The 19420-nt window shown below is 59.6% G+C and overlaps 1 protein-coding gene across 1 annotated transcript; it reads left to right on the top strand.

Annotated features, from left to right (window-relative positions):
- Positions 1–3747: 3747 nt before the first annotated feature.
- Positions 3748–18703, top strand: SLC38A3 (solute carrier family 38 member 3). Its single transcript, XM_043886437.1, has 16 exons — positions 3748–3863; positions 11544–11700; positions 11794–11875; positions 12025–12140; positions 12722–12795; positions 12878–12970; positions 13054–13135; positions 14238–14320; positions 14407–14465; positions 14638–14802; positions 14880–14959; positions 15218–15318; positions 15554–15678; positions 15819–15963; positions 17051–17154; positions 17244–18703. Exons 2-16 carry the CDS (start codon positions 11600–11602, stop codon positions 17346–17348), a joined length of 1515 nt encoding a protein of 504 aa, XP_043742372.1. The 5' UTR covers positions 3748–3863; positions 11544–11599; the 3' UTR covers positions 17349–18703.
- The last annotated feature ends 717 nt before the right edge of the window (positions 18704–19420 follow it).

Below are 19420 nucleotides of genomic sequence, written 5' to 3'. Positions count from 1 at the left end.
CGGGAGAGCTGGGCTCACGGAGAGGTCTCTCTAGCCACCTTGTCTTAGAAGGAAGGTGATGAGCTACCCAGCCTTCCTAGGCAAGAGACAGACAGGAGGCCAAATACCATGAAGGCGCTGGACCCCACACTCCAGGTTCTGACCCTAGGGGCTGGGATTCTGAGCCAACATTCTTGGATCCCACGGGCTGGGAACTCTGCCTGGCCTCTAGCTGCCCTGTTCATGGCCAACAAGTGGAGGGAGAGGGGCAAGTCTCCTGGACGGAAGCCTCCTCAGCCCCACTTACCACACCAGTGTAAATTATACCCTAGTGAGCAGCATCAATGGATGCCCAGTGGCTGATTCACAGTCCAGGGCAGAGGATCAGAGAGCTGGTCCAGAGTCAACATGTGGCCACACCCTCATCTTATAGGCAGGGGGTGTTTATTGTGGGCACCTCCAGCCACCGCCATCCCCGCTGACCTCGATGTCAAGGTGCCCCTAGGGGCCTTCACGGCCTTCGACTCTGGCTCTGGCGGGACGAACCTGGCCCAGCCATGGAACAGAGATTAAACAGGCCTGGTGAACGGTTAATGCTGCTGACGTCAGGGCCTGGTCGGGTGGCCACTGGGGGCTTGGGCCCTCCCCACAGGCACGGGGGGCCCACGTGATCTGGGCTCATTAAGCCGCTTCAGTGGCCAAAGAAGCTGGGGGCCAGGTCTCAGGGGAGAGGGGGGGCCCTTCAGGGCTGTGGGGACAGGCTCTAGCTAGAAGGTCACGAGCTCTGTGGATGCAGGCCAGGGGAGAACCAGACAGGAGTGTTTGCCTATGGGTCCGCTTTAGACTTCCACAGCCCTAAACCCCTGCTTGGGCCCAAAGGGGAGCCTCCCGGACACCAACCTGGGCAGAGTGTAGTCAGGAGCTACAAGTGTGGGTCCTCAACCCTGGGGTGTGGAGGTGAAAACCACCCTCTCCTCTAAGGCCTCGAAAGCCCCCGTCGTGACTCCAGGCCAAGCATCTCACCCTGCACACAGCCCTCTGCCTATCAGTGCTAATCTCATACTCATTGACAGTTCCCTGTGGTTAAGCTGTTCCTTCTCTCCACTGTGCCCTCTCTTCCCCACCCTGGCAGGTGTCTTTCTTCCCCTTGGCAGAGCCAAGCCCACAGATTGCTTCTCCATCAGGCTTTTCCTGATCTGCATGCTCTAACCTGGCAGGAGCTTCCCTGCCTCAAGGACCCACACAGAGCGCTTGGAGACACTGGGGCTGCGGCTGTGTGGCGGGGTGGCAAGGGCTGCTGCCGTCGGTGTAGGAAGAAAGAGCTGGCTCTTCCTGGGGGCTCCGAGGTGATCCTTCATTTAGCTACTGAGGGACAAGTGAGAGTTTGCCAAGGACATGGGACATGATGGGGAACCAGGATGGCAGAGGAACAGGGAAGTGAAGGCTGGCATGTTCTTGGAACACCAGGAAAGAGCGTGGCCAGCTGGGCAGTGGGGGAAGTGAAGAGGCCAGCTGGGAAGAGTAGGTCAGGAGGGTGTCAGGGAGACTGGCTGCGTGTGAGGCAGGTGCCTGCAGTGTGTCGGAGGAATCAGTGGATACAGATGCTAGGCTCTGAAGAGAGGGTTGGAGATGAAGATGGGGCCCCATGGTAAAAGAGAATCTTGGGATGCTGTGTAGCCAACGTGCCAGGGGATGTGCTGACATGCTAAGAGGAGGCTGCCTAGCTGGAGGCTGAGAAGACATGGCTAAAGAGGGAAGAACAGAGCAAAGGGCTGCCAGGACCCTGCAAGAAGGGTCTGAGTGATGCTGGGACCCTACGTTCTGCCTCATGTATCTGGCAGTTTCTTGGGGCTGTGTGTCAGTTTCTGGACATGGGGGCTTGGAGGTAGGAGGCTGGGCCACAGGTTGAGATAAAGCTCCCCCCATCTTCTACTCCAGGTGACTGCCCCCAGCACTGCAGCTGTGTGGATGGACATTCCCTCCAGCCTCTGTGAGAAGGTGCCTGGTACCTCTCGGAGCCCCGTAAAGACTGCCAGCTGTCCGGCCACCTCAAGCTGGGCTGGGAGATTCGGCAGGTGGCAGGAAAGGCCTCTGAGCTGTGTTTGCCCTGGCTGGGGCCCAGGCCTAGCATCAACAAACAGGCAGCTCCTCCCCCAGCCTGGCCACAACTGGCCTGGCCCAGGGACCCCACACCACGCCGCCCTGGGGCCTCTCTCAGCAGCCCAGCCCAGCCGGCCCCTGCTCCCCCCAGACTGGATTGAGGACCCTAACACCCACATGCCAGTGACCTTGAAGCCAGACCTGGCTCCTCAGGAACTGCCAATAGGAGCACCCAGTCCTTGGTAGATGGCTTCTGTGAGCACCCAGGATGTGTGGAGGTGGGCGGGGGACAGAACTGAGACCCTGGTCAGCACCTCTCCTATTTGACTCTGTCCCATGGGCAGTCCTAAAGCCCCTCAGAGGGTGAGTTTTAGGGTCTCTCAGGAGCAAACTAAGCTGTGATCTAGGGATTACATCAGCCCCAGATTAAGAGGGACAGCCAGTCCCTTCCTGTTTTTCAGCCCTCCGCAGAGAGGCAGTTTAGATGGTTTGAGGTTTTCAAGGATTGCCACCATCCCAATGCCTTTCTCTTTAGTCCACTGAGCCCCCTGGCCTTCCCAGCTAAAGCTGAGTCCCCTGTGCTTGATTCACAGCTTCCCCTTAACCCACTCCCTTCAGGCCAGGGGAAACGACAGCTATTTCCTTGTTACACAGAGGGAAACTGAGGTACGCTAGGGATTGGCTGTGGTGGTGCTATGAGTCAGTAGGAAGAGAATCCTGGAGTCCTGACTCCCAACCCAGGGCAGAGAAGGGGTGAGGCCTGTCTTCTGAGGGCATTCTCCCCAATACCAGGGAGGGGGACGGACCTGACACAGAGACATCCAGCTTGGCTAGGAACAGCAGAGGCCATGGATTAATCGGATCAGAGCCAGTGGCTGAGAAGCGAGGGACAGCTGTTTGCAAACAGTACCCTCTCCAGCTCACCCCCCAGGTCAGGGCCTTCCCCAGCTTACTGGGGTGGGCCTTAACACCCACCACGCACCTCTGAGCACTGAGGCCTTGGGTAAGCAGGCAAGGATGGGATTAGGAGCCCTCAGCCAGGAACACCAGGACCACCCTGAAACCCTTTCCACCAAGGCACCAAGTCCCAGACCCCACTTTCCACGGGCAGACACAACTGTCTCCTACTCTTTAGAAATAAGGAAGTGGGGGTGGGGGCATGGCCAGGGAGATACAGGTAAGGATCAACACGAGCCAAGCCTTGCTCCACCCCCATCCTCACTCTACCCTCAGTCTCTTTCGATTATCTGCAGTGAGGACAGAACTGATGCAGAGTCCCTGTCCTCACTCTATCCCGCCTCTGCTTGGGAAGGGTGAGGCCGGCAGAAAAGACATCTTGTGCCTAAGTGATGTCCGAAAGTCCCCCATGCAAAGCTTAACTTCACTGAAGTTAAGCATGGCTCTGTTGCCATTCCTCTTGGCTGAAGAGCCCCTTCTGGCTCGAGGAAAGTGAGGGCAGAGCATTTCAGGGGTTAAGGGGGCACTCGGAGACCTTAGAGAGACCCTGTCCTGGACGAAAGCATTCTCCCAACAAGACTCCCCCGAGCCCCTTCCGGAGCAGCTGCTGTCCTAGCTAAGGGCTTCCCCTTTGCTCCAGGCCTGCGGAGGGCCCCCGCCTCTCCGCCGACCGGCCCCTCCTCCCGCGAGCCGCCCAGGATTGGAGGGCCGGGGGCGGGCCGGGGCGGGGCTGGGCGCCCTTCATCCCGCGCCGCCGAGCTCCGCCGTGGGCAGAGCGGACAGTACCGACTCGAGCGGAGCACCGCGCGTCCCTCCCGCGAGGCCAGGTACCGCTGGGGGCGCCGACCCCCGCCGGGGACACCGGGCGGCCGGAACCATACTGTCCACTTTCGCGTCCGGATCTGGGCTCCGGGCAGGTCCCCTCACCCGCCCTGGCTCCGGGCAGGCGCCCCAGCCTCTGGGAAAGCAAAGCTCGGAGAGCTGCAGGCTCTGGGGACCCGCCAGCTCCCAGCTTGAACTGGTGTCCCGGGAGGGGCACCTCGTCGTTACGGGACCTCTCGCAGGGCCGGCGGGATAGTAGGAGGTCGGCGGTACCCGGAGCCAGGGTCACGGGACGCCTTGTTAGGGGCTGGGTTGGCGCGCCGTGGGCTGGCCGCGGCACGGCCCACGGGGACGGGCTCGAGAGGGTCCCGGAGGGGGGCCTAAGAGGGCCCGGGAGCAGGCCCTGGAGCGCTGCCCCGTCGGGCGCCCTGACAAGCAAATCGGCCCGGCTGGCAAGCCGGGCGTCAGGGTATATTTATCCTGCTGCCTTAGGCAGGGGCTTGAGGGCAGATCCGGCCAGGCTTCCTGAGGGGCTACGGGACACACGTTGGTCCCAGAGCCCGTGCCATTTGCAGCCAGGCCAGCGGTTACGGCGGGTACTGAGCGAGTGTGGCTCCCGGGACTGAAGGCGGGGCTCGGCCTGCGCTCCTCCCCGCCACGCGCACTGGGACCGAGGTGTGAGAGCTGGCAGCGTGCGCAGGGGCGGAGGGGAAAGACTGGGACTAGGTTCGCAGGAGCCCGCCCCCGCCCCACGGGCCCCTTCGATTGGCCACAGCAAGTGCGTGCGTTTGTTTACACCCGGCGGAGGGGCCAGGGGCGGGGCTTATGGGAAGCCTCCCTCTCCACCCGGGCCCCCACCCCCACCGCAGTCACCTGAGCCTTGAGTCCAGGTATAGGCTCTGCGACAGGTCTGAGGGCGACTACGTGAAAGGTCCTCGCACCGTGGGGGACACCTCGACCCAGGCCCATCCTTCCTTCAGCCTGCCAGTCCTGTGCTTCCTTCCATGACTGCCTTGGGCCTCTGTGCTGGCCCTGAAAGAAGCCCTGCGTCTTTAATGCACAGTCTGGCATGGGGGCTCACTTTCTCCTGGAAAGGAAGCAAATCCCTCAGAGGTTCTCAGTCTGGAGCTTAGAAAGCTGGCGGGATTCAAGGACAGGTCCATTTTGAGAGGGGGGGTTCTACACAATCATGGAAGGCTTCCTGTAGGAAGAACCAAAGATGGGAGAAATCAGGAGTGGATGAGGCCAGACCTGGCACATCTCCAAGAGGCCTGGAATACCTGTAAGGAGAATCTTTGGCTCCTTGAGGTTGAGCTGTATGTCTCAGAACTTTATTCCGCCTGGGCTCATAGAGCCCCTGTCCTCACTGGCTTCTCAATCCACCTTTTGTTCAGTACTGGTTCTTTGGGACCATGTCACAAACACCCGCCATGAGGCTCCAAGTGGCAAGATCTTGAGAGCTGGTTGCCCCTGTCCTAGTGCCTGCTCCCTAGCAAGTATCCTTGGTGGTTGTTGTTTAGTTGCTCAGTCGTGTCTGACTCTTTTGCAGCCCCATGGACTGTAGCCTGCCAGGCTCCTCCGTCCACGGAAAGAATACTGGAGTGGGTTGCCATACCCTTCTCCAGGGGATCTTCCTGACCCTGGGATTGAACCCGCCTCTCCTCCGTTGACAGGCAGATTCTTTACCACTGAGCCACCAGGGAAACCCAAGTAGCCTTGGAGCCCTCGAGAGATGGAGAAATTGAAGTGCAATAGGACAGACCAGGTGGTTTATGGTGCTTGGGTGGGGGCAGGGAAGGTTTTTTTGAGCTAAACTGAGTGCACCCTGAAAGTCTGGGCTGGGGAGGGGGCAGGCACCCAGTTTGAGTTGGGAACCGTTTTAGAGGAATGGTTGGCTGTAGAGAGGTACAGTTGTGGCATCTGTGCACACAGAAAGCTGGGGTGGATTTGCAGCCTGTACCCACTAGGAGAGGGGCACTGCAGGGGGATGTTCCCAGGCAGACATGGCTAGGGGACCAGACGCCACCTGGAGCAGGTGAGATGGGCTGGAGGCTTGCCAAAGACTTTGAACCCATTTCGCACATTTCATATTTACTGAGTACCTACTGTGTGCCCCCTGCACACTGCCAGGTGGGTGGAGGGCTGGACTTTGACTCTGGATAAGAAGACTGATGCAGGGTGGGGGCTCTTAGAGGACCAGGCGGGGTTACTGGGGGCCAAAGGGAAGGACCAGCTGCTGGGCAGGAGGGACTTTCCGGCCTGCGGCCTGGGGTGGCTTGGATTTGAATTTCCGCTCTGCGGGCAACGTCCTGTATACAACCTCTCAGTCGGCACGTCTACACACGTGCGTGGCTGCTGAGGATGGGGTCACTCCAACTGATGGTTCTCTCTTGTAGCTTTCCTGTTGTGCGGGTACACAGGCCATGGGTGCTGGACTTGGGGGCTCTGAGCTTTCTAGCTCATCCTGGCCTGTGGCTCCATCCTCTGAATGTCTCCACCTGGCTAATGAGGGCATAACCTGCCCTAGTAAGAATCCAGAGATGCTGTGGCGTCCCACTGGACCTGCTGCCCCTAATCTGGGCCCCTGGCACCGTCCACCTCTTGCTCCTTCTGGGGCGCTCTGTCTGGTAATGCTGGCTCTCTGTCTCTTTCTACGTCTGGCTATCTCTAACTGATTGGCCATCTCTGTTGATCCATCTCTCACCTATCTGGTTGTCGATCTGTCTCCCTGTCTGAATGTCTACACACCTATCTCTCTGTATTTTTCTCATTTTGTGTCCCTCTGTGTGTATGTGTGTGTGTGTTAGTTGCTCAGTCACGTCTGACTCTTTTGTGACCCCATGGACGGTAGCCCACCAGACTCCTCTGTCCATGGAATTCTCCAGGCAGGAATACTGGAGTGGGTAGTCATTCCCTTCTCTAGGGGATCTTCCTGACCCAGGGATTGAACCCAGGTGTCCTGCATTGCAGGCAGATTCTCTGCCATCTGAGCCACCAGGGACGCCGTTGTGTCCCTCTGGATCCATCTGTGTTTCTTATCTCCCCGCGCCTCTGTCTGTCTCTTGGTCTGGATCTGTTTGCATGAGCGAAGATATCATGTGTGTGTGTTTTCTCCCTCTCTCTTCCCTTCCTCCAACTCTCCCTGCTTCTTCCTGACATTGGATGGTGCCTCTCCTCCAGGCTGATCTTGTCTTTTGCTCCACCCCGCCCCCCCGCCCCCTACATAGGGGTCTCCAATGAGTCCTGAGCTGCCCCAGGCCCTGGCTCCAGCTTTCTTTGGGGCCAGAAATCCGGCTGTCCAAATATTTGGCCGCCTCCAGGGGATTCCGGGTCAGCAGGGAGGAGGATGGGCTGGCTGGCTCGGGGTCTCCCCTGCCCCTGGGGGGGCCACAGGCACGTGATGTCCTGTCCTTTGCCTCAGCTGAGCCTCGGGCTGCACGTCCTTCTCAGCAGGCTGGCAGTGGGGTGAGGGGGGCTGCTGCTGGCTGTGGCCGAGTCTCGAGCCAAGAGATTCTGACCACAGCTTCCACCGGGTTGGGGGGCAGCCTGAGCGAGGAGGGTTCAGGGTTAGGCAAGAGGGGAGGCCTAGGTGTCTGGAGATAGGCCCAACACTAAGCATCTGTTAGGTGTTTAGAAAGTGTACCCTGTCACAGGAAAGTCCACCTTCCGGCCCCAGCGGGGGCCTTCAGATCCTCCTAGACGGTTCCGGATACCCAGAACACGGAAGCACAGGGCCAGGGAGCTAGGGGGTGAGGGTTGGTGTGGCCGGCACATGGCTGTTCTGCACCACTTGCCTTCCCCTGGATGTGGCCCATCCTGCCTGCCACCCCCTCAGTACCAGCCGGGGGTTAGCCACACAGTGGTCACTTACTCAGTGTTGTTGACAGTGAGGGAGTAGAGGATGGAAGACTGGATCCGCTGAGGTCAAAACCTGGAGTTGTGGGTCTCGAGGAGGGGCAAAGTACTTTTTTTTTTAAGCATCCTCTCCTGTTCTAAACATCCTCCCACTTGCCCTGTCCCTAGACCCCTGACCTCAGCAGTCGGCTTTGCACCAATCGCCGTGGCTTTGCCTTGAGAGCATACAGTCCACATGTGTCCGGCAAACCCAGTTTTCCTGTTGACTGATGTCTGGTCCGAGGAGGTTGTTTTCCTTCTGAAGCCTGGAGAGGCAGGTGGATACTAGGCTGGGAGGGGCATCTTCTCTCAGCCAAGGAGGGAAGTTGTAAGGACCCATGAGCTTGAGCTGGAGGCAGCCGTCACCCCTGAGCCCCCAGGGATGAGCACAGTGGAGCCGTAAGCCAGGCCCGCTGCCTCTGCCCTGAGATCTGACCTGAGGTGGGGGCTGTCCAGGCACAAGGAACCAGGGGGCCATGGCAGCCAGCTCCGTGGGTTCGGTGCCTCCACCAGCGCGTGCAGCCACAGGACCGAGGGAAGGACAGTGTGGATTCTCCCTGTAGCTAAGCCGCCACAGCAGACCCACTCGTGTCCCTGAGCATGGGGGAGGAAAACCGCGCTCGGAGCCGTGGTGACTCCCAGGACCTGGATGAGGGCAGAGAGACACGCTTCCCATAGCAGCTGACGCAAGCAGTGGCCCCACGGTGGCCTGGATTCCTGGATCTTGAAATCTTTAATTAGCCAAACTCAACGCCTGCCGAGGAGGTGTGCCTGACGAATTCTCACCCTGTGATGTCTGCGTGGGCGGACGTTACCTGCTGTGTGATCCTGGTGGCTTCTGGCCCCCGGCTCCCCCCTCCACCTCGGCCCTTATCTCCCAACAGAGCAAACAGGCCCCAGGGCAGTGGCCTGGACCATCGATTTACTGCTTGAACGCATGCTACACCCATGACGGCTGCTGTTCTGATGATCTGCTCAAGGTCGCTGTGATCTCCCCACCCAAGAGCCTGACCCCTCTCTGGGGGCCTGTGGTCTGCTCCAGGGGCAAAGTCCTCTGGGAGGCGCCTCACTCTGTTCCCACCTTTGGTCAAGCCTCACAGAACCCCCGGAGGATAGGAGGACACTGAGGTCCTGAGTGGGGAATACTCTGTCCATGATCCCACTGTGAGGCAGGGCCAGGTCAGGCCTCAGACCCAGAGTGTCCGCCCTGGGCTTCCCCTGCAGTGGGTCAGAAGCTCCTGGCTGCTTTCCTCAGTCAGGGCTAACCCCTGAGTCTACCCAGATGTCTGATGCAAAGAGGCCTGGGGATATGGCAGGCCTGAGCGATGGGAACAGTCAAAAATGAACTGCCAGCCTCAGGGAATGGTTAGGGGTCCACATGTCAGGCCAGTGCTAATCTCTACCCTGCCCCCACCTCCAGCCCTTAGTCCTGCCTTAACTGAAGTCCAGGCTCCTTGACCTCAACTTCAAGGCCCTGTCGGGCTTGTCTACAGCCACAGAACCTTCATACTATCCTCACAGCCTGCCTCAGGGCCTTGGCCCATCTGTGCTGTGCATACTGCTTGAGCGGCTCTTTCCTGTTTCCACTCCTTGGGGGCTACTGCTGGAATTTCAGAACTGGCTCCCTCACCTCCTCCTCCAGGAAGCCTTCCTTGATGCCTCTCTCTCTGTCTCCTTTTTGGAGTCCCAGCACTGTGTGGCTCCATTACAGCAGGAGCCATCGGGTAGGGGATGGGGGGTGGGGAGTGTGTCCCTTCCAGACTGGAAGCCACTTCAGGAAGGGTATTCTGTGTCCTCTCTGGGATCTCAGGCCAGCCTGTGACTCAGCACTGACTCATCATGAGTACTAGGCAGGACCTGAAGGTCTAGGCCTCAGGTCCTGCCAAGGGGATGGGGAACCTGAATCGAGGGCCTCGGGCACCTTGGCCGTGACTGTGCCAGGCGCTGTGGTCTCCCTGGAGGCAGTGCTTGGCTGCTAGGGAAGAATATTAAGGCAGAGAAGAGTGCTTTGTCCAGTCTGCCGACTCAGCACACCCTGAGGGCCTGTCCCAGCCTGCCCAGGGCAGGAGGCCCGGCAAGGGTAACCCCAGCTGGGAGCCGGGGGGCACTCTGGAATGACTCTGGAGATCAGGTGCGGGTATCCTTGGAGGGGTGCTCTCAGTGAGGCTCAGGGCAGGGGCATGAGGAAGACAGGCCGACCTGGGGGACTCTGGCAGGGGAAGAGGGCATGAGAAGAGATGCTCAAATTGTCATGGTGCTGCATGGACAGGCAGGAGGAGAGAAAGGTGTGGGTGCCAGCATCAGAGGAAGGCGAGGCAGGGTAAGTGATCCAAGGGTGCCAGGTATGGAGTCTTCAGGACCAAGGTGCCTAGGATCGGAACTCTGTGTTGGGGCTGCGTCGGGCAATCACAAAGAGGTCCTTTGGTCAATTCCATGTGGTTTCTGCCCCGAGGACACCAGGGCCTGCGGCCTGAGGCTTGAGTCCTGCGCTTAGCCTCCCCTCCCCACCCTAGGCCTGAATGCTGAGTCTGAGACCCCTGGTGCTCTAGTTTTAAGAGCACACTTGACACCATCAGGATCTGGAGGTTTAGGGTGGGATGCCAGGTTCCCAAGCAGAGGGACTAGTCAAGACTAGGCTCTGGCTGACCTGCCTGGCAGTGCTGCAGCCTCCCTGGTCCTTGCCCTGGCCTTCTGTCTGGCCTTCAGTATGTCCTTAGAGATGCTTGGGGGCACTATGCCCAGGTACCTTCTAGACATGGGGTGGGTGGCTCCCAGCCCCAGTGATGGGAGAGGGGCCAGCGAGTTGTCTGGGCAACGGGCAGAGTTGGGCACGGGGAGGAGGGGATCCCTTTGAGGTCCAGCAAAGCATAGGGAAGGGAAGACTGATCCAGTGGTCCAGTCCCATCTACAGCTGGCCAAGGCCCCGAGCTCCTGACCTGGGGCTCCAGGCGGTGGGGAGTCTGCTCAAAGTGTGGGCACCTAAGGGTGGGGGCTTCCCCAGCGGGGGATGAGAGGCTTGAAAGAGAACATGGCCCTGAGGCCAGGGCTGCGTGGCCCAGAAAACTGGGCTCTGGGGGCTCCCATTTCCTGGAAGGCCATGCGGGCACTTTGCAGCCGAGCGGGCAGGGCCCAGGTGTCCAGCCACCCAGCACCGCCTCAGGCCTCCTGACTCTGGGGGGGGTAGTCTCTGCGCCTGCCGTTCCCAGCGCCAGCTCTCAGCCCACAGAGGGCCTTTTGTTCTGGCTGCCAGCAAAGCCCGCCGGGCGGCTGGGAACAAGGCCCACAGCCCTCGCCCTGTCCCGAGGCTTCCAGCCGTCGGGCAGTGCCGTTCTAGCTTGGCTCGGAGGCCCCTGGCACACAGGGCACAGGAAACCGTCTCCCGGTATTAATGTCAGGGAGGGGGAGTCAGCCCAGGGCCCACCCCCAGAGAGGGGTCTGGAGGCCTGGGACTCAGCACCCTCGGGTTGTGGCAAGTTAGGTCACGCAACTGACCCTTACTTCACAGATGGTAAAAGCAAGGCCCCCAAGAGACTTGCCTGGGCCGCTATGTCTATGTGGCGGTGGAGGGGGTAAGCGCTAGGTACTGGCCGAGGTGTCCCCTCAGGATGGTCTGGGGGGCTCAGGGATGCCAGCTCTGCCCCTCAATGGCAGCTTCCAGGGACGCAGCAGGCAGATTCGAGCGGATATGTCCCCAGTGAACTGGGAGGTGTGCTACAGAGCAGACTTTCTGCTGGAGTCTGGGCCACAAGCCCAAGGAGCGGGGATAACCAGAAGGACTGTCTGCTTTGCAGACGTCTGACCGCATCAGTGTGTGAGCCGGTGTTCCCGTGGCAGTGGTCCCGGAGCCATGGAGGCACCTCTGCAGACAGAGATGGTGGAGCTGGTGCCCAACGGCAAGCACTTGGAGGGGCTCCTCGCAGTCACTCCCCCCACAGCTGGCGGCCAGAGGTGAGCGCAGGACCCCGTCATGGCATACGGCAGGGCGGGGTGTGGGGGGCAAGAGGCTAGAGCTAAGCTACGTGCCCTGGCCTGTGCCTGCAGGGTCGAGGGGCCCGGACGGAGCTGTGTTGAGGGCGAAGGCTTCCTACCAAAGAGCCCCAGCAAGGAGCCACACTTCACCGACGTGAGCAGGGGCTGCAGTCGGGGGCTCAGGGGCATGGGAGCAGTAATGAGACGCGCCGGGAGGCTGAGAGACAGTGCAGGAGGGAACGTTGGCTTGCCCTCTGCAACTCGCTGACACCCCACCCTCCCGTCTCACTCTGGTGCCCGCAGTTCGAGGGGAAGACATCGTTCGGGATGTCAGTGTTCAACCTCAGCAATGCCATCATGGGCAGTGGCATCCTGGGGCTCGCCTATGCCATGGCCAACACGGGCATCATCCTTTTCCTGTGAGTGTCCTCAGCAAACCTTCTAAATACAGGAGCCCCAAACAGGCCACCAACCCTGACCTCCCAGGACCTGCCAGTTTCCTATCCCAAGACCCAGGCTGCAGTGGGTAGGCACTTACACTCGCCCCAAACCACAGCTGGAAAAAAAAAAAACAGCCCTGGCCAGACAAATATACCTCATTTCCTGGTAAACTTGCTGAGATGACGACACGGGGCCAGCCAAACAGGCCTGAGTCTGTCCTACCACATTTAACACGTGATGGATGAATCCAGTGGCCAGGCTGTATGTGGGTACACGTGTCCTTACCTGGGAGCTCTGCCCTGCAGCCTAAATAGAAAATATGTTTGTTCTGAGATCTCAACGGGAGGTGGTGCTTAGAGGGTCTCTTCTGAGTCCTGACCACCCTGGGTCAACCTGGGTGGTGTTCGCTACCCTTGGGGACTGTCAAGTTTGCATCCACATATGTTGGGGGTCCAGACACCTGGGTTGCGGACCCTGCACACCCAGCCCCTCCCCAGAGCTCATCGTCCCCTGCTTGCCAGGGGAGCCCCAGTAGCCTCTTTTCATCCGCCTTCCCCAGGTTCCTGTTGACGGCCGTCGCCTTGCTGTCCAGTTACTCCATTCATCTGCTACTCAAGTCCTCAGGGATCGTGGGTGAGCCCCAAATTTGGCCCGTAGCAGGGAGGAGTGGGCTGGGGAGAGCTCTTCTGACTGTCCTGGTTCCCTGCCCCCATAGGCATCCGTGCCTATGAGCAGCTAGGCTACCGTGCCTTTGGGACCCCAGGAAAGCTGGCAGCTGCCCTGGCCATCACGCTGCAGAACATCGGAGGTGAGGCTGATGGACAGGCCAGCAGTGGGCTGTGGGCAGGCTGAAGGCTGGCTGGTTTGGCTGACCTGCCCTTCTCCCTGCAGCCATGTCCAGCTACCTGTACATCATCAAGTCCGAGCTGCCTCTTGTCATACAGACCTTCCTGAACCTGGAGGATCGGACCTCGTGAGCCCCAGGGTGGGGCGGGGCTGGGTGAGGGTGGGAGGCTCTGGGCTACCCCCACTCCTTGCGCACCACTAGCAGAGCTCAGGCTGGACTAGTGGGAGAGACCAGCCAGGGTGGAGTGGGGGGCAGAGAGCTGCTGGAAAAGCTGAAATCCAGTGCATAAGCATTTATGAGGCATCTTGGGGAACCTTCCCAGGAGAGCCTTGTGGGGCTGGGAGGTGTGGTGAGGCTGAACAAGCTGGCCCCGCCTAGCCCTGGATCCAGCCCATGAGCACGGAGGACCTGAGAACCTCGGGCTTAGCTCTAAGCTCCTGCTATTCCTGACCATGGCTTGGGTGTTAGCTTCCCCCCACCTCGCCCCAACCGAGAAATTAAGCCCACAGTGTCCCAGTTGCCTATCATCAGTTTAGCCAGTACTGATGGCATAGCCATGTTTTGTGGGTAAGAGCAGAGAAGATAGCCAGGCCCTGCCCTTGGAGACACAGCCCCAGCAGGCAGAGCAGCCGTGTGGCTGTGAGCAACTCTGGGTGGAAACAAACAGCCAGGATTCGGCGCCCAGGCCCTGGGGGCCTCTCCTGCAGAGTTGGCCTTTGGACTTACCCTGGAAGGAGGTTCTCTTTCCTCATCCCTATGCCCACTGTCTAGTGAGAGTGTGGGTCAGATGATGTAGGATGAAGGTCCTGGGGGCACCGCAAGGAGCTCAGGTGGTTGGCAAGTCCCTGAGACCCCCATGGAAAACGCCTCCCTCCCCCCCCCGCCCCCGCAGACCCAGGTGTTTTCATCCCACCCACTTAGGGCTACTTCCTGGGCAGGCTGGACCCAGATCTGTGTGTCCTGGGAAAAACAGCCACAGTGACTGTAATCGTGATGGTTACCAAGCGGGAGCCGCGTGTGTTAGTCCTCACCCTGCCCTGGAGAATGCTGGGAGTGGGCCCATCTTGCAGATGGAGAAAGGGAGACTCGGAGGTGGGGACGAGTATTCTTCAGAGGTCGCTGTGTGGCATCCCTCAGTGGTACCTACCGCTGACCCTGACTGAGGGCAAGCCAGCCGTGCCACCCGAGGCTAAGTGACTAACTTGGCTCCCCACTTCTGCCCCTGCAGGGACTGGTACATGAATGGAAACTATCTGGTGATCCTGGTCTCTGTCGTCGTCATTCTGCCCCTAGCCCTGATGCGGCAGCTCGGTGAGCGTGGCGGCTCCAGGGCCTGGGGCCTGGGGCAGGTGTGGGAGGACCCCTCCAACTCACATGCCCCCTCCCGCACCTCACAGGCTACCTGGGCTACTCCAGCGGCTTCTCCCTCAGCTGCATGATGTTCTTCCTAATTGCAGTGAGTCACCCTCCACGTGGGTTCAGGGAGGGGGCAGGTCTTTCTGGGCAGCCTGGGTCAGGAGGGCAGCTCCACGCCTCCTGATCTGCACGTGACTTCACAGTGACTTCCCAGGACCCCTGCCTGGCCCTGATGCCCTCATCCTCTCCCCGCCCCGCAACTGCCCACCTAGGTCATCTACAAAAAGTTCCACGTGCCCTGCCCGCTGTCCCCCAATGTGGGCAACATGACAAGCAACATCAGCCTCGTGGAGATCGACAAAGACGAGGCAGGGCTGCAGGCCAAGACGGAGGCCGGGGCGTTCTGCACCCCGAGTTACTTCACGCTAAACACTCAGGTTGCAGCAGGCCAGGGGAGAGTGTGGGACCGGTGAGGGGGGCGGCCTGTCCTGACATAGAATCCGTGTTTCCTCAGACGGCATACACCATCCCCATCATGGCTTTCGCCTTTGTCTGCCACCCTGAGGTGCTGCCCATCTACACAGAGCTCAAGGAGTAGGTATCCATGTATGGGAGAAGGGGAGGTGGTCCTCCCTGGAGTGAATGGAGGTGGTCCTAAGTGGGGAGGAATGTCAGGAGCCAAGTCATTTTATCCAAGGTCTCTATGGCTGCCAGAGGGGCGACTGGGGGCGAGAAGGAGGCTCCTGAGCTACCAGATGGTGAGGGTGTGTTGCCAGAGAGAGACCCTAGGACACCCGGGGTTTCCCAGTGTTGCCCAGCTTGGCACCAACCCCCTCCCCTGCTGCCCCATAGCCCCTCCAAGAGGAAGATGCAGCGGATCTCCAACCTCTCCATCGCCGTCATGTATGTCATGTACTTCCTGGCTGCCCTCTTCGGCTACCTCACCTTCTACGGTATGGCTGGACCGTGGGGGGCAGAGGCAGAGGCCAGGCTGGGGGGCAAGGGGCTGGCCAGCGGCCACAGCAGCCTGCGTCCTGTAGGCACTCATTAGGTCTGAGATGCCTGTCTGTGCCCTGCGACTGTGGAGGTGAGTCGGTTGCCACTCCCCACAGTGTCAGGGTCAACCCAGGCTCAGAGCCCAGCCCCCTACCGGGACCTCCTGCTGACCACCCTCCCTGCCTGCCACAGACGGGGTTGAGTCGGAGCTGCTGCACGCCTACAACCAGGTGGACCCGTTTGATGTACTGATCCTGTGCGTGCGCGTGGCTGTGCTGACGGCAGTCACACTCACAGTGCCCATCGTTCTGTTTCCGGTGAGCCCGCGTGCACGTGGCCAGGACCCTGGCCAGGGGGGTGCGGGGGAGGCGGGGCGGACCGAGGCGGGGGCGGACTGAGGCGGGGGCGGGCCGAGGTGGTTGACAGATTGATGACTCTCCCCGCCCCCGCTTCCCAGGTACGCCGCGCCCTCCAGCAGATGCTGTTTCCTGACCGCGAGTTCAGCTGGCTGCGGCACGTGCTCATTGCCGTTGGCCTGCTCACGTGTATCAACCTGCTGGTCATCTTTGCCCCCAACATCCTGGGCATCTTCGGGGTCATTGGTAAGGGGTCTGGACCTCCTGTGAATGGAGGCAGGGTGCTGCCCCAGGCAACTTCCTCTCTGCAAACCCTGGCAGATTCCTGAGCTCAGACCCTACATTTAAGAGATGGCTGCCTGCCATGTGCAAGCTTGGCCTCCCATCTGAGATTTGTTCTTAAGGGCCTGTCTCTTAATCCATTTTGAGGGCTCAGAACCACTGGGTCAGTTACCCTTGCTGGAGGTGTTGGGGGATGGGGTGGAGCCCAGGGGTCAAGGGGCCTCCACAAAGGATTTCATCAGGCCTTGTCCCCACCCCACATATGAGGAAGTATACAGTGATTAAGGGAGGGCCATATAGCTATTAAGCGGAGAGCCTTGATTCAGCCCCAGGATCATGGAACCATAGATTTGGGCTTCTGTCCAACTGTCCCAGTTGGAGCTCTGAGCGGGAAGATCAAACAGTTCTGACATCTTTGGGGTGACTCAACTCAGGGAACTGACTCTTCAACTCTGTAAGGACCAACACACTGACCTGGGGACTGAGTAGCATTTATATCATAGACAGTATTCTTGGTTCTATATGTCTGAAATCTGACTCAAAGTGAATTAAGCATAAAGTAATGCAGGGGCTCAGTTGATTGAAATGCCTGCAGGAATAGCTGTATCCAGCAGTCTAATATCCTCAAAGCTTTGTCTATCTCTTGGCTTGTTTTTTTGCTATCTTTCACTGACAGATTCTTCAGATACCAAAAGCCCTAGCCTTCTATCCTGGTGGATGGAGAATAAGGGGAGGGGCTGATGGACTTTCCAGAACCAGGCAGAGTTCCCAAGTGGAGTTTCAAGATGAGACTCCCTCATCAAGGAATGTTGGATCTCATTAAAGTGTCCGACCCTGAACTTTAGCCAGTAGGTGGAAGTGGGCCAAGAGTTGTGATCTTCGGTCGCTCAGTCGTGTCCGACTCTTTGCGACCCCATGGACTGCAGCACACCAGGCTTCCCTGTCCTTCACTGTCTCTCAGAGTTTGCTCAAGGTCATGTCCACTGAGTCAGTGATGCCATCCAACCATCTCATCCTCTGTGAGGAGCCAACAGTGGCCATGTCTTTGCAGGTGCCACATCTGCCCCGTGCCTCATCTTCATCTTCCCGGCCATTTTCTACTTTCGCATCATACCCACCGAGAAGGAACCTGCAAGGTCTACCCCCAAAATCCTGGTGCGAAGGGCCTGGAGGTCAGTGGGCTGGTGTGAGACTGAGGGGGTCTGCCCCAACCTCAGGCCTGACCCTGACTTCTGATCCCGCAGGCCCTTTGTTTTGGTGCACTTGGCATCTTGCTGATGACCATGAGCCTGAGCTTCATCATCATGGACTGGGTCTCGGGCACCAGTCGGCACGGAGGAAGCCACTAGGATGACCTCCGCATCTCCTTCTGTCTCCTCATCCTCGTCTTCCTGCCCAGACTCCTCAGTCCCTGCTCCCATCTAGTGGCCAGTCGGTGGGGGGAGGAGAAAGGCGTGCTGAGCACTGGCATCTGGCCCTGCCCAGTTTGTTAACGCCAGGACCAAGGCCCTTGGGCCACTACCCCACTGAGCTCCTGGGCTGCAGGGGCTTCCTGAGCTGGGAGCAGGGTGGGGCTGGACCCCTGCTCCCTTCCTGTTGCCTCAGATCCTACCCAAGCCCCTTACCCTTTCTGCACAGGTGCATAAGACTGAGGCCCAGCGGCTGCCCCCTCAGGTCCCACAGCCTGTAGAGGCCACACAGCTGAATCAGCCTGCAGTACCCCCCACCTTGCTGCCGGGCCATGGTCTGCACCCTGGGGCCTCATCTCCCTCAGCCCACTTGCCTTTCCTTCTTCTGTCCCTGAGGCCCCTTTCAGGCACTGGGGCTCAGGCCTTTGGATAATCTAGTCCTCTTTGCCCATCCCCCCAACCAAGAGCAGACACCCCCCTGGCTCCCGCAACCCCCCTGCCGGCCTCACCCTATCCCTGAGGCCAGAACTTGGTTTTCAATTGAGGTGGGCGTGGGCACCCCCAAGGGACCTCTTCCTTGGCCCTTTGCCAGTCCTGGGGAGGCTGGGACTCCCCCCCCACCCCAAACCCAGGCCACAGTTCACATTCCACTGCTGGGAGAAGAAAGAGGCTGGGGCCCAGAAAGTCTGTGCCCCTAGGAGCCAAAGACCCTGGGGGCCAGTCTGGGGCAGGGGTGGAGAAGCTGGCAGCCCCCTTTTATAAATATTATACATAAGACCAGCTGTGCTTTATATTCTTGATCTCCAGGGTGCCTGGGTTCCTGGAAGGTGGGGTGGGAGCCGGGACACAGATGCTGATGGAAGCCCACCCTGCCTGTTTCCCTGGGATGAGTGTGGGACAGGGTGAGTCCTCTACCCCATCCCGTCCCATGCCTCCCAAACCAAGCAGTGGCGTGCTGAGACCCAGTGCTGGGCCTGGGCCAGGCTTAGCACAGACCTGCTTTCTCACGGGGTGAGGTGGGGAGGAATTAATGAGGCCCCAGGAAATGGGACAGAGAGAGGCCTCCGGAAGGAGGCAACGTGAGGTGCATCCTCAGCAGCTTCAGGGAGGGTCTGAGCTGGGGGCAGCTGAGCCCTGCAGAAGCCCCGCAGAAGGGCCCGCTACCCTCCCTGGCTGCCATGTCAACCCTCTGTCAATGGCTTGCGTCTGGGGACAAAAGTCCTGGGATCCTGGGCCCTGTCTGGATCTTTTATTACTAGTAAAACCTGCTGCAAATAAAGGTGGGTTAGCAAGTGCCTGTATGTGGGGCCTGAATTCTGAGAGGGGGAGTCCAACACAGGGCAAGAGTTCCAGGGATGCAGAGTGGCCCCAGGTGCCCCAGCCTGGGACAGGGGGCCGGCTGGGGAGCTGCCCATTGCCCGGGGCAGGCCTGAATCAGCTGGAACTCAGCAGGATGGAGCTGCCCAGGCTTTGGCATCAAACCCTCATTAGGAAAGACCCCGTACCCGGCTAGGCGGCTGGGGAAAGGGGCAGCAGGAAAAATCCAGTTTGAACTGGCAAGGCAGCTGCCAGCCTGAGAAACCCCTGAAGAAAGAACTTCCTCAAGTCGGTGGCTGCTAGGCCCATGGCAGTGCCAGCTGATCAGAGGGGGGCTTCCTGAGTCTGGTTCTCATCAGTCCTGGGCGCCTGACTCCAGCCTGGGGACTCACCCAGGAGCCCTGTGGCCCCAGGAAAGAGCTGGACACTGGCCTAGAGGTGGCCGCAGCCCAGAGTACCCCCGGGGAGCAGGGCTACCCTCTGCATGGGAATGTCTGGCTTCTTCCTCGTCAGCTGGGCCCATGGCCCTGCCCGAGACCCTGGACTCCTGGGGAGTAGGAGGCAATAAAGGCCAGGGTCCATCCTGTTGACAGACCCTGGGAGTCTTGTCTCATACTCCTTCCATCCAAAGAAGGTTGCAGGCCAGAGCAGCCACAGGACTGCCTAGAATCCCTTAAGACCCCCAGGCCTGGCTT

Source organism: Cervus elaphus, chromosome 24 (genome assembly GCF_910594005.1).
Source record: "Cervus elaphus chromosome 24, mCerEla1.1, whole genome shotgun sequence".
NCBI classification, from domain to species: Eukaryota; Metazoa; Chordata; class Mammalia; order Artiodactyla; family Cervidae; genus Cervus; species Cervus elaphus.
This window is presented reverse-complemented; position numbering and strand designations above follow the sequence as displayed.

Bases quoted from the DNA above. Each gene is read 5' to 3' on its own strand.
- SLC38A3 (XM_043886437.1), top strand. From the start codon at position 11,600: ATGGAGGCACCTCTGCAGACAGAGATGGTGGAGCTGGTGCCCAACGGC. The intron at 11,701-11,793 runs GTGAGCGCAGGA...CTGTGCCTGCAG, and splicing joins CCCACAGCTGGCGGCCAGAG to GGTCGAGGGGCCCGGACGGA. The intron at 17,155-17,243 runs GTGCGAAGGGCC...CTGATCCCGCAG, and splicing joins GGTCTACCCCCAAAATCCTG to GCCCTTTGTTTTGGTGCACT.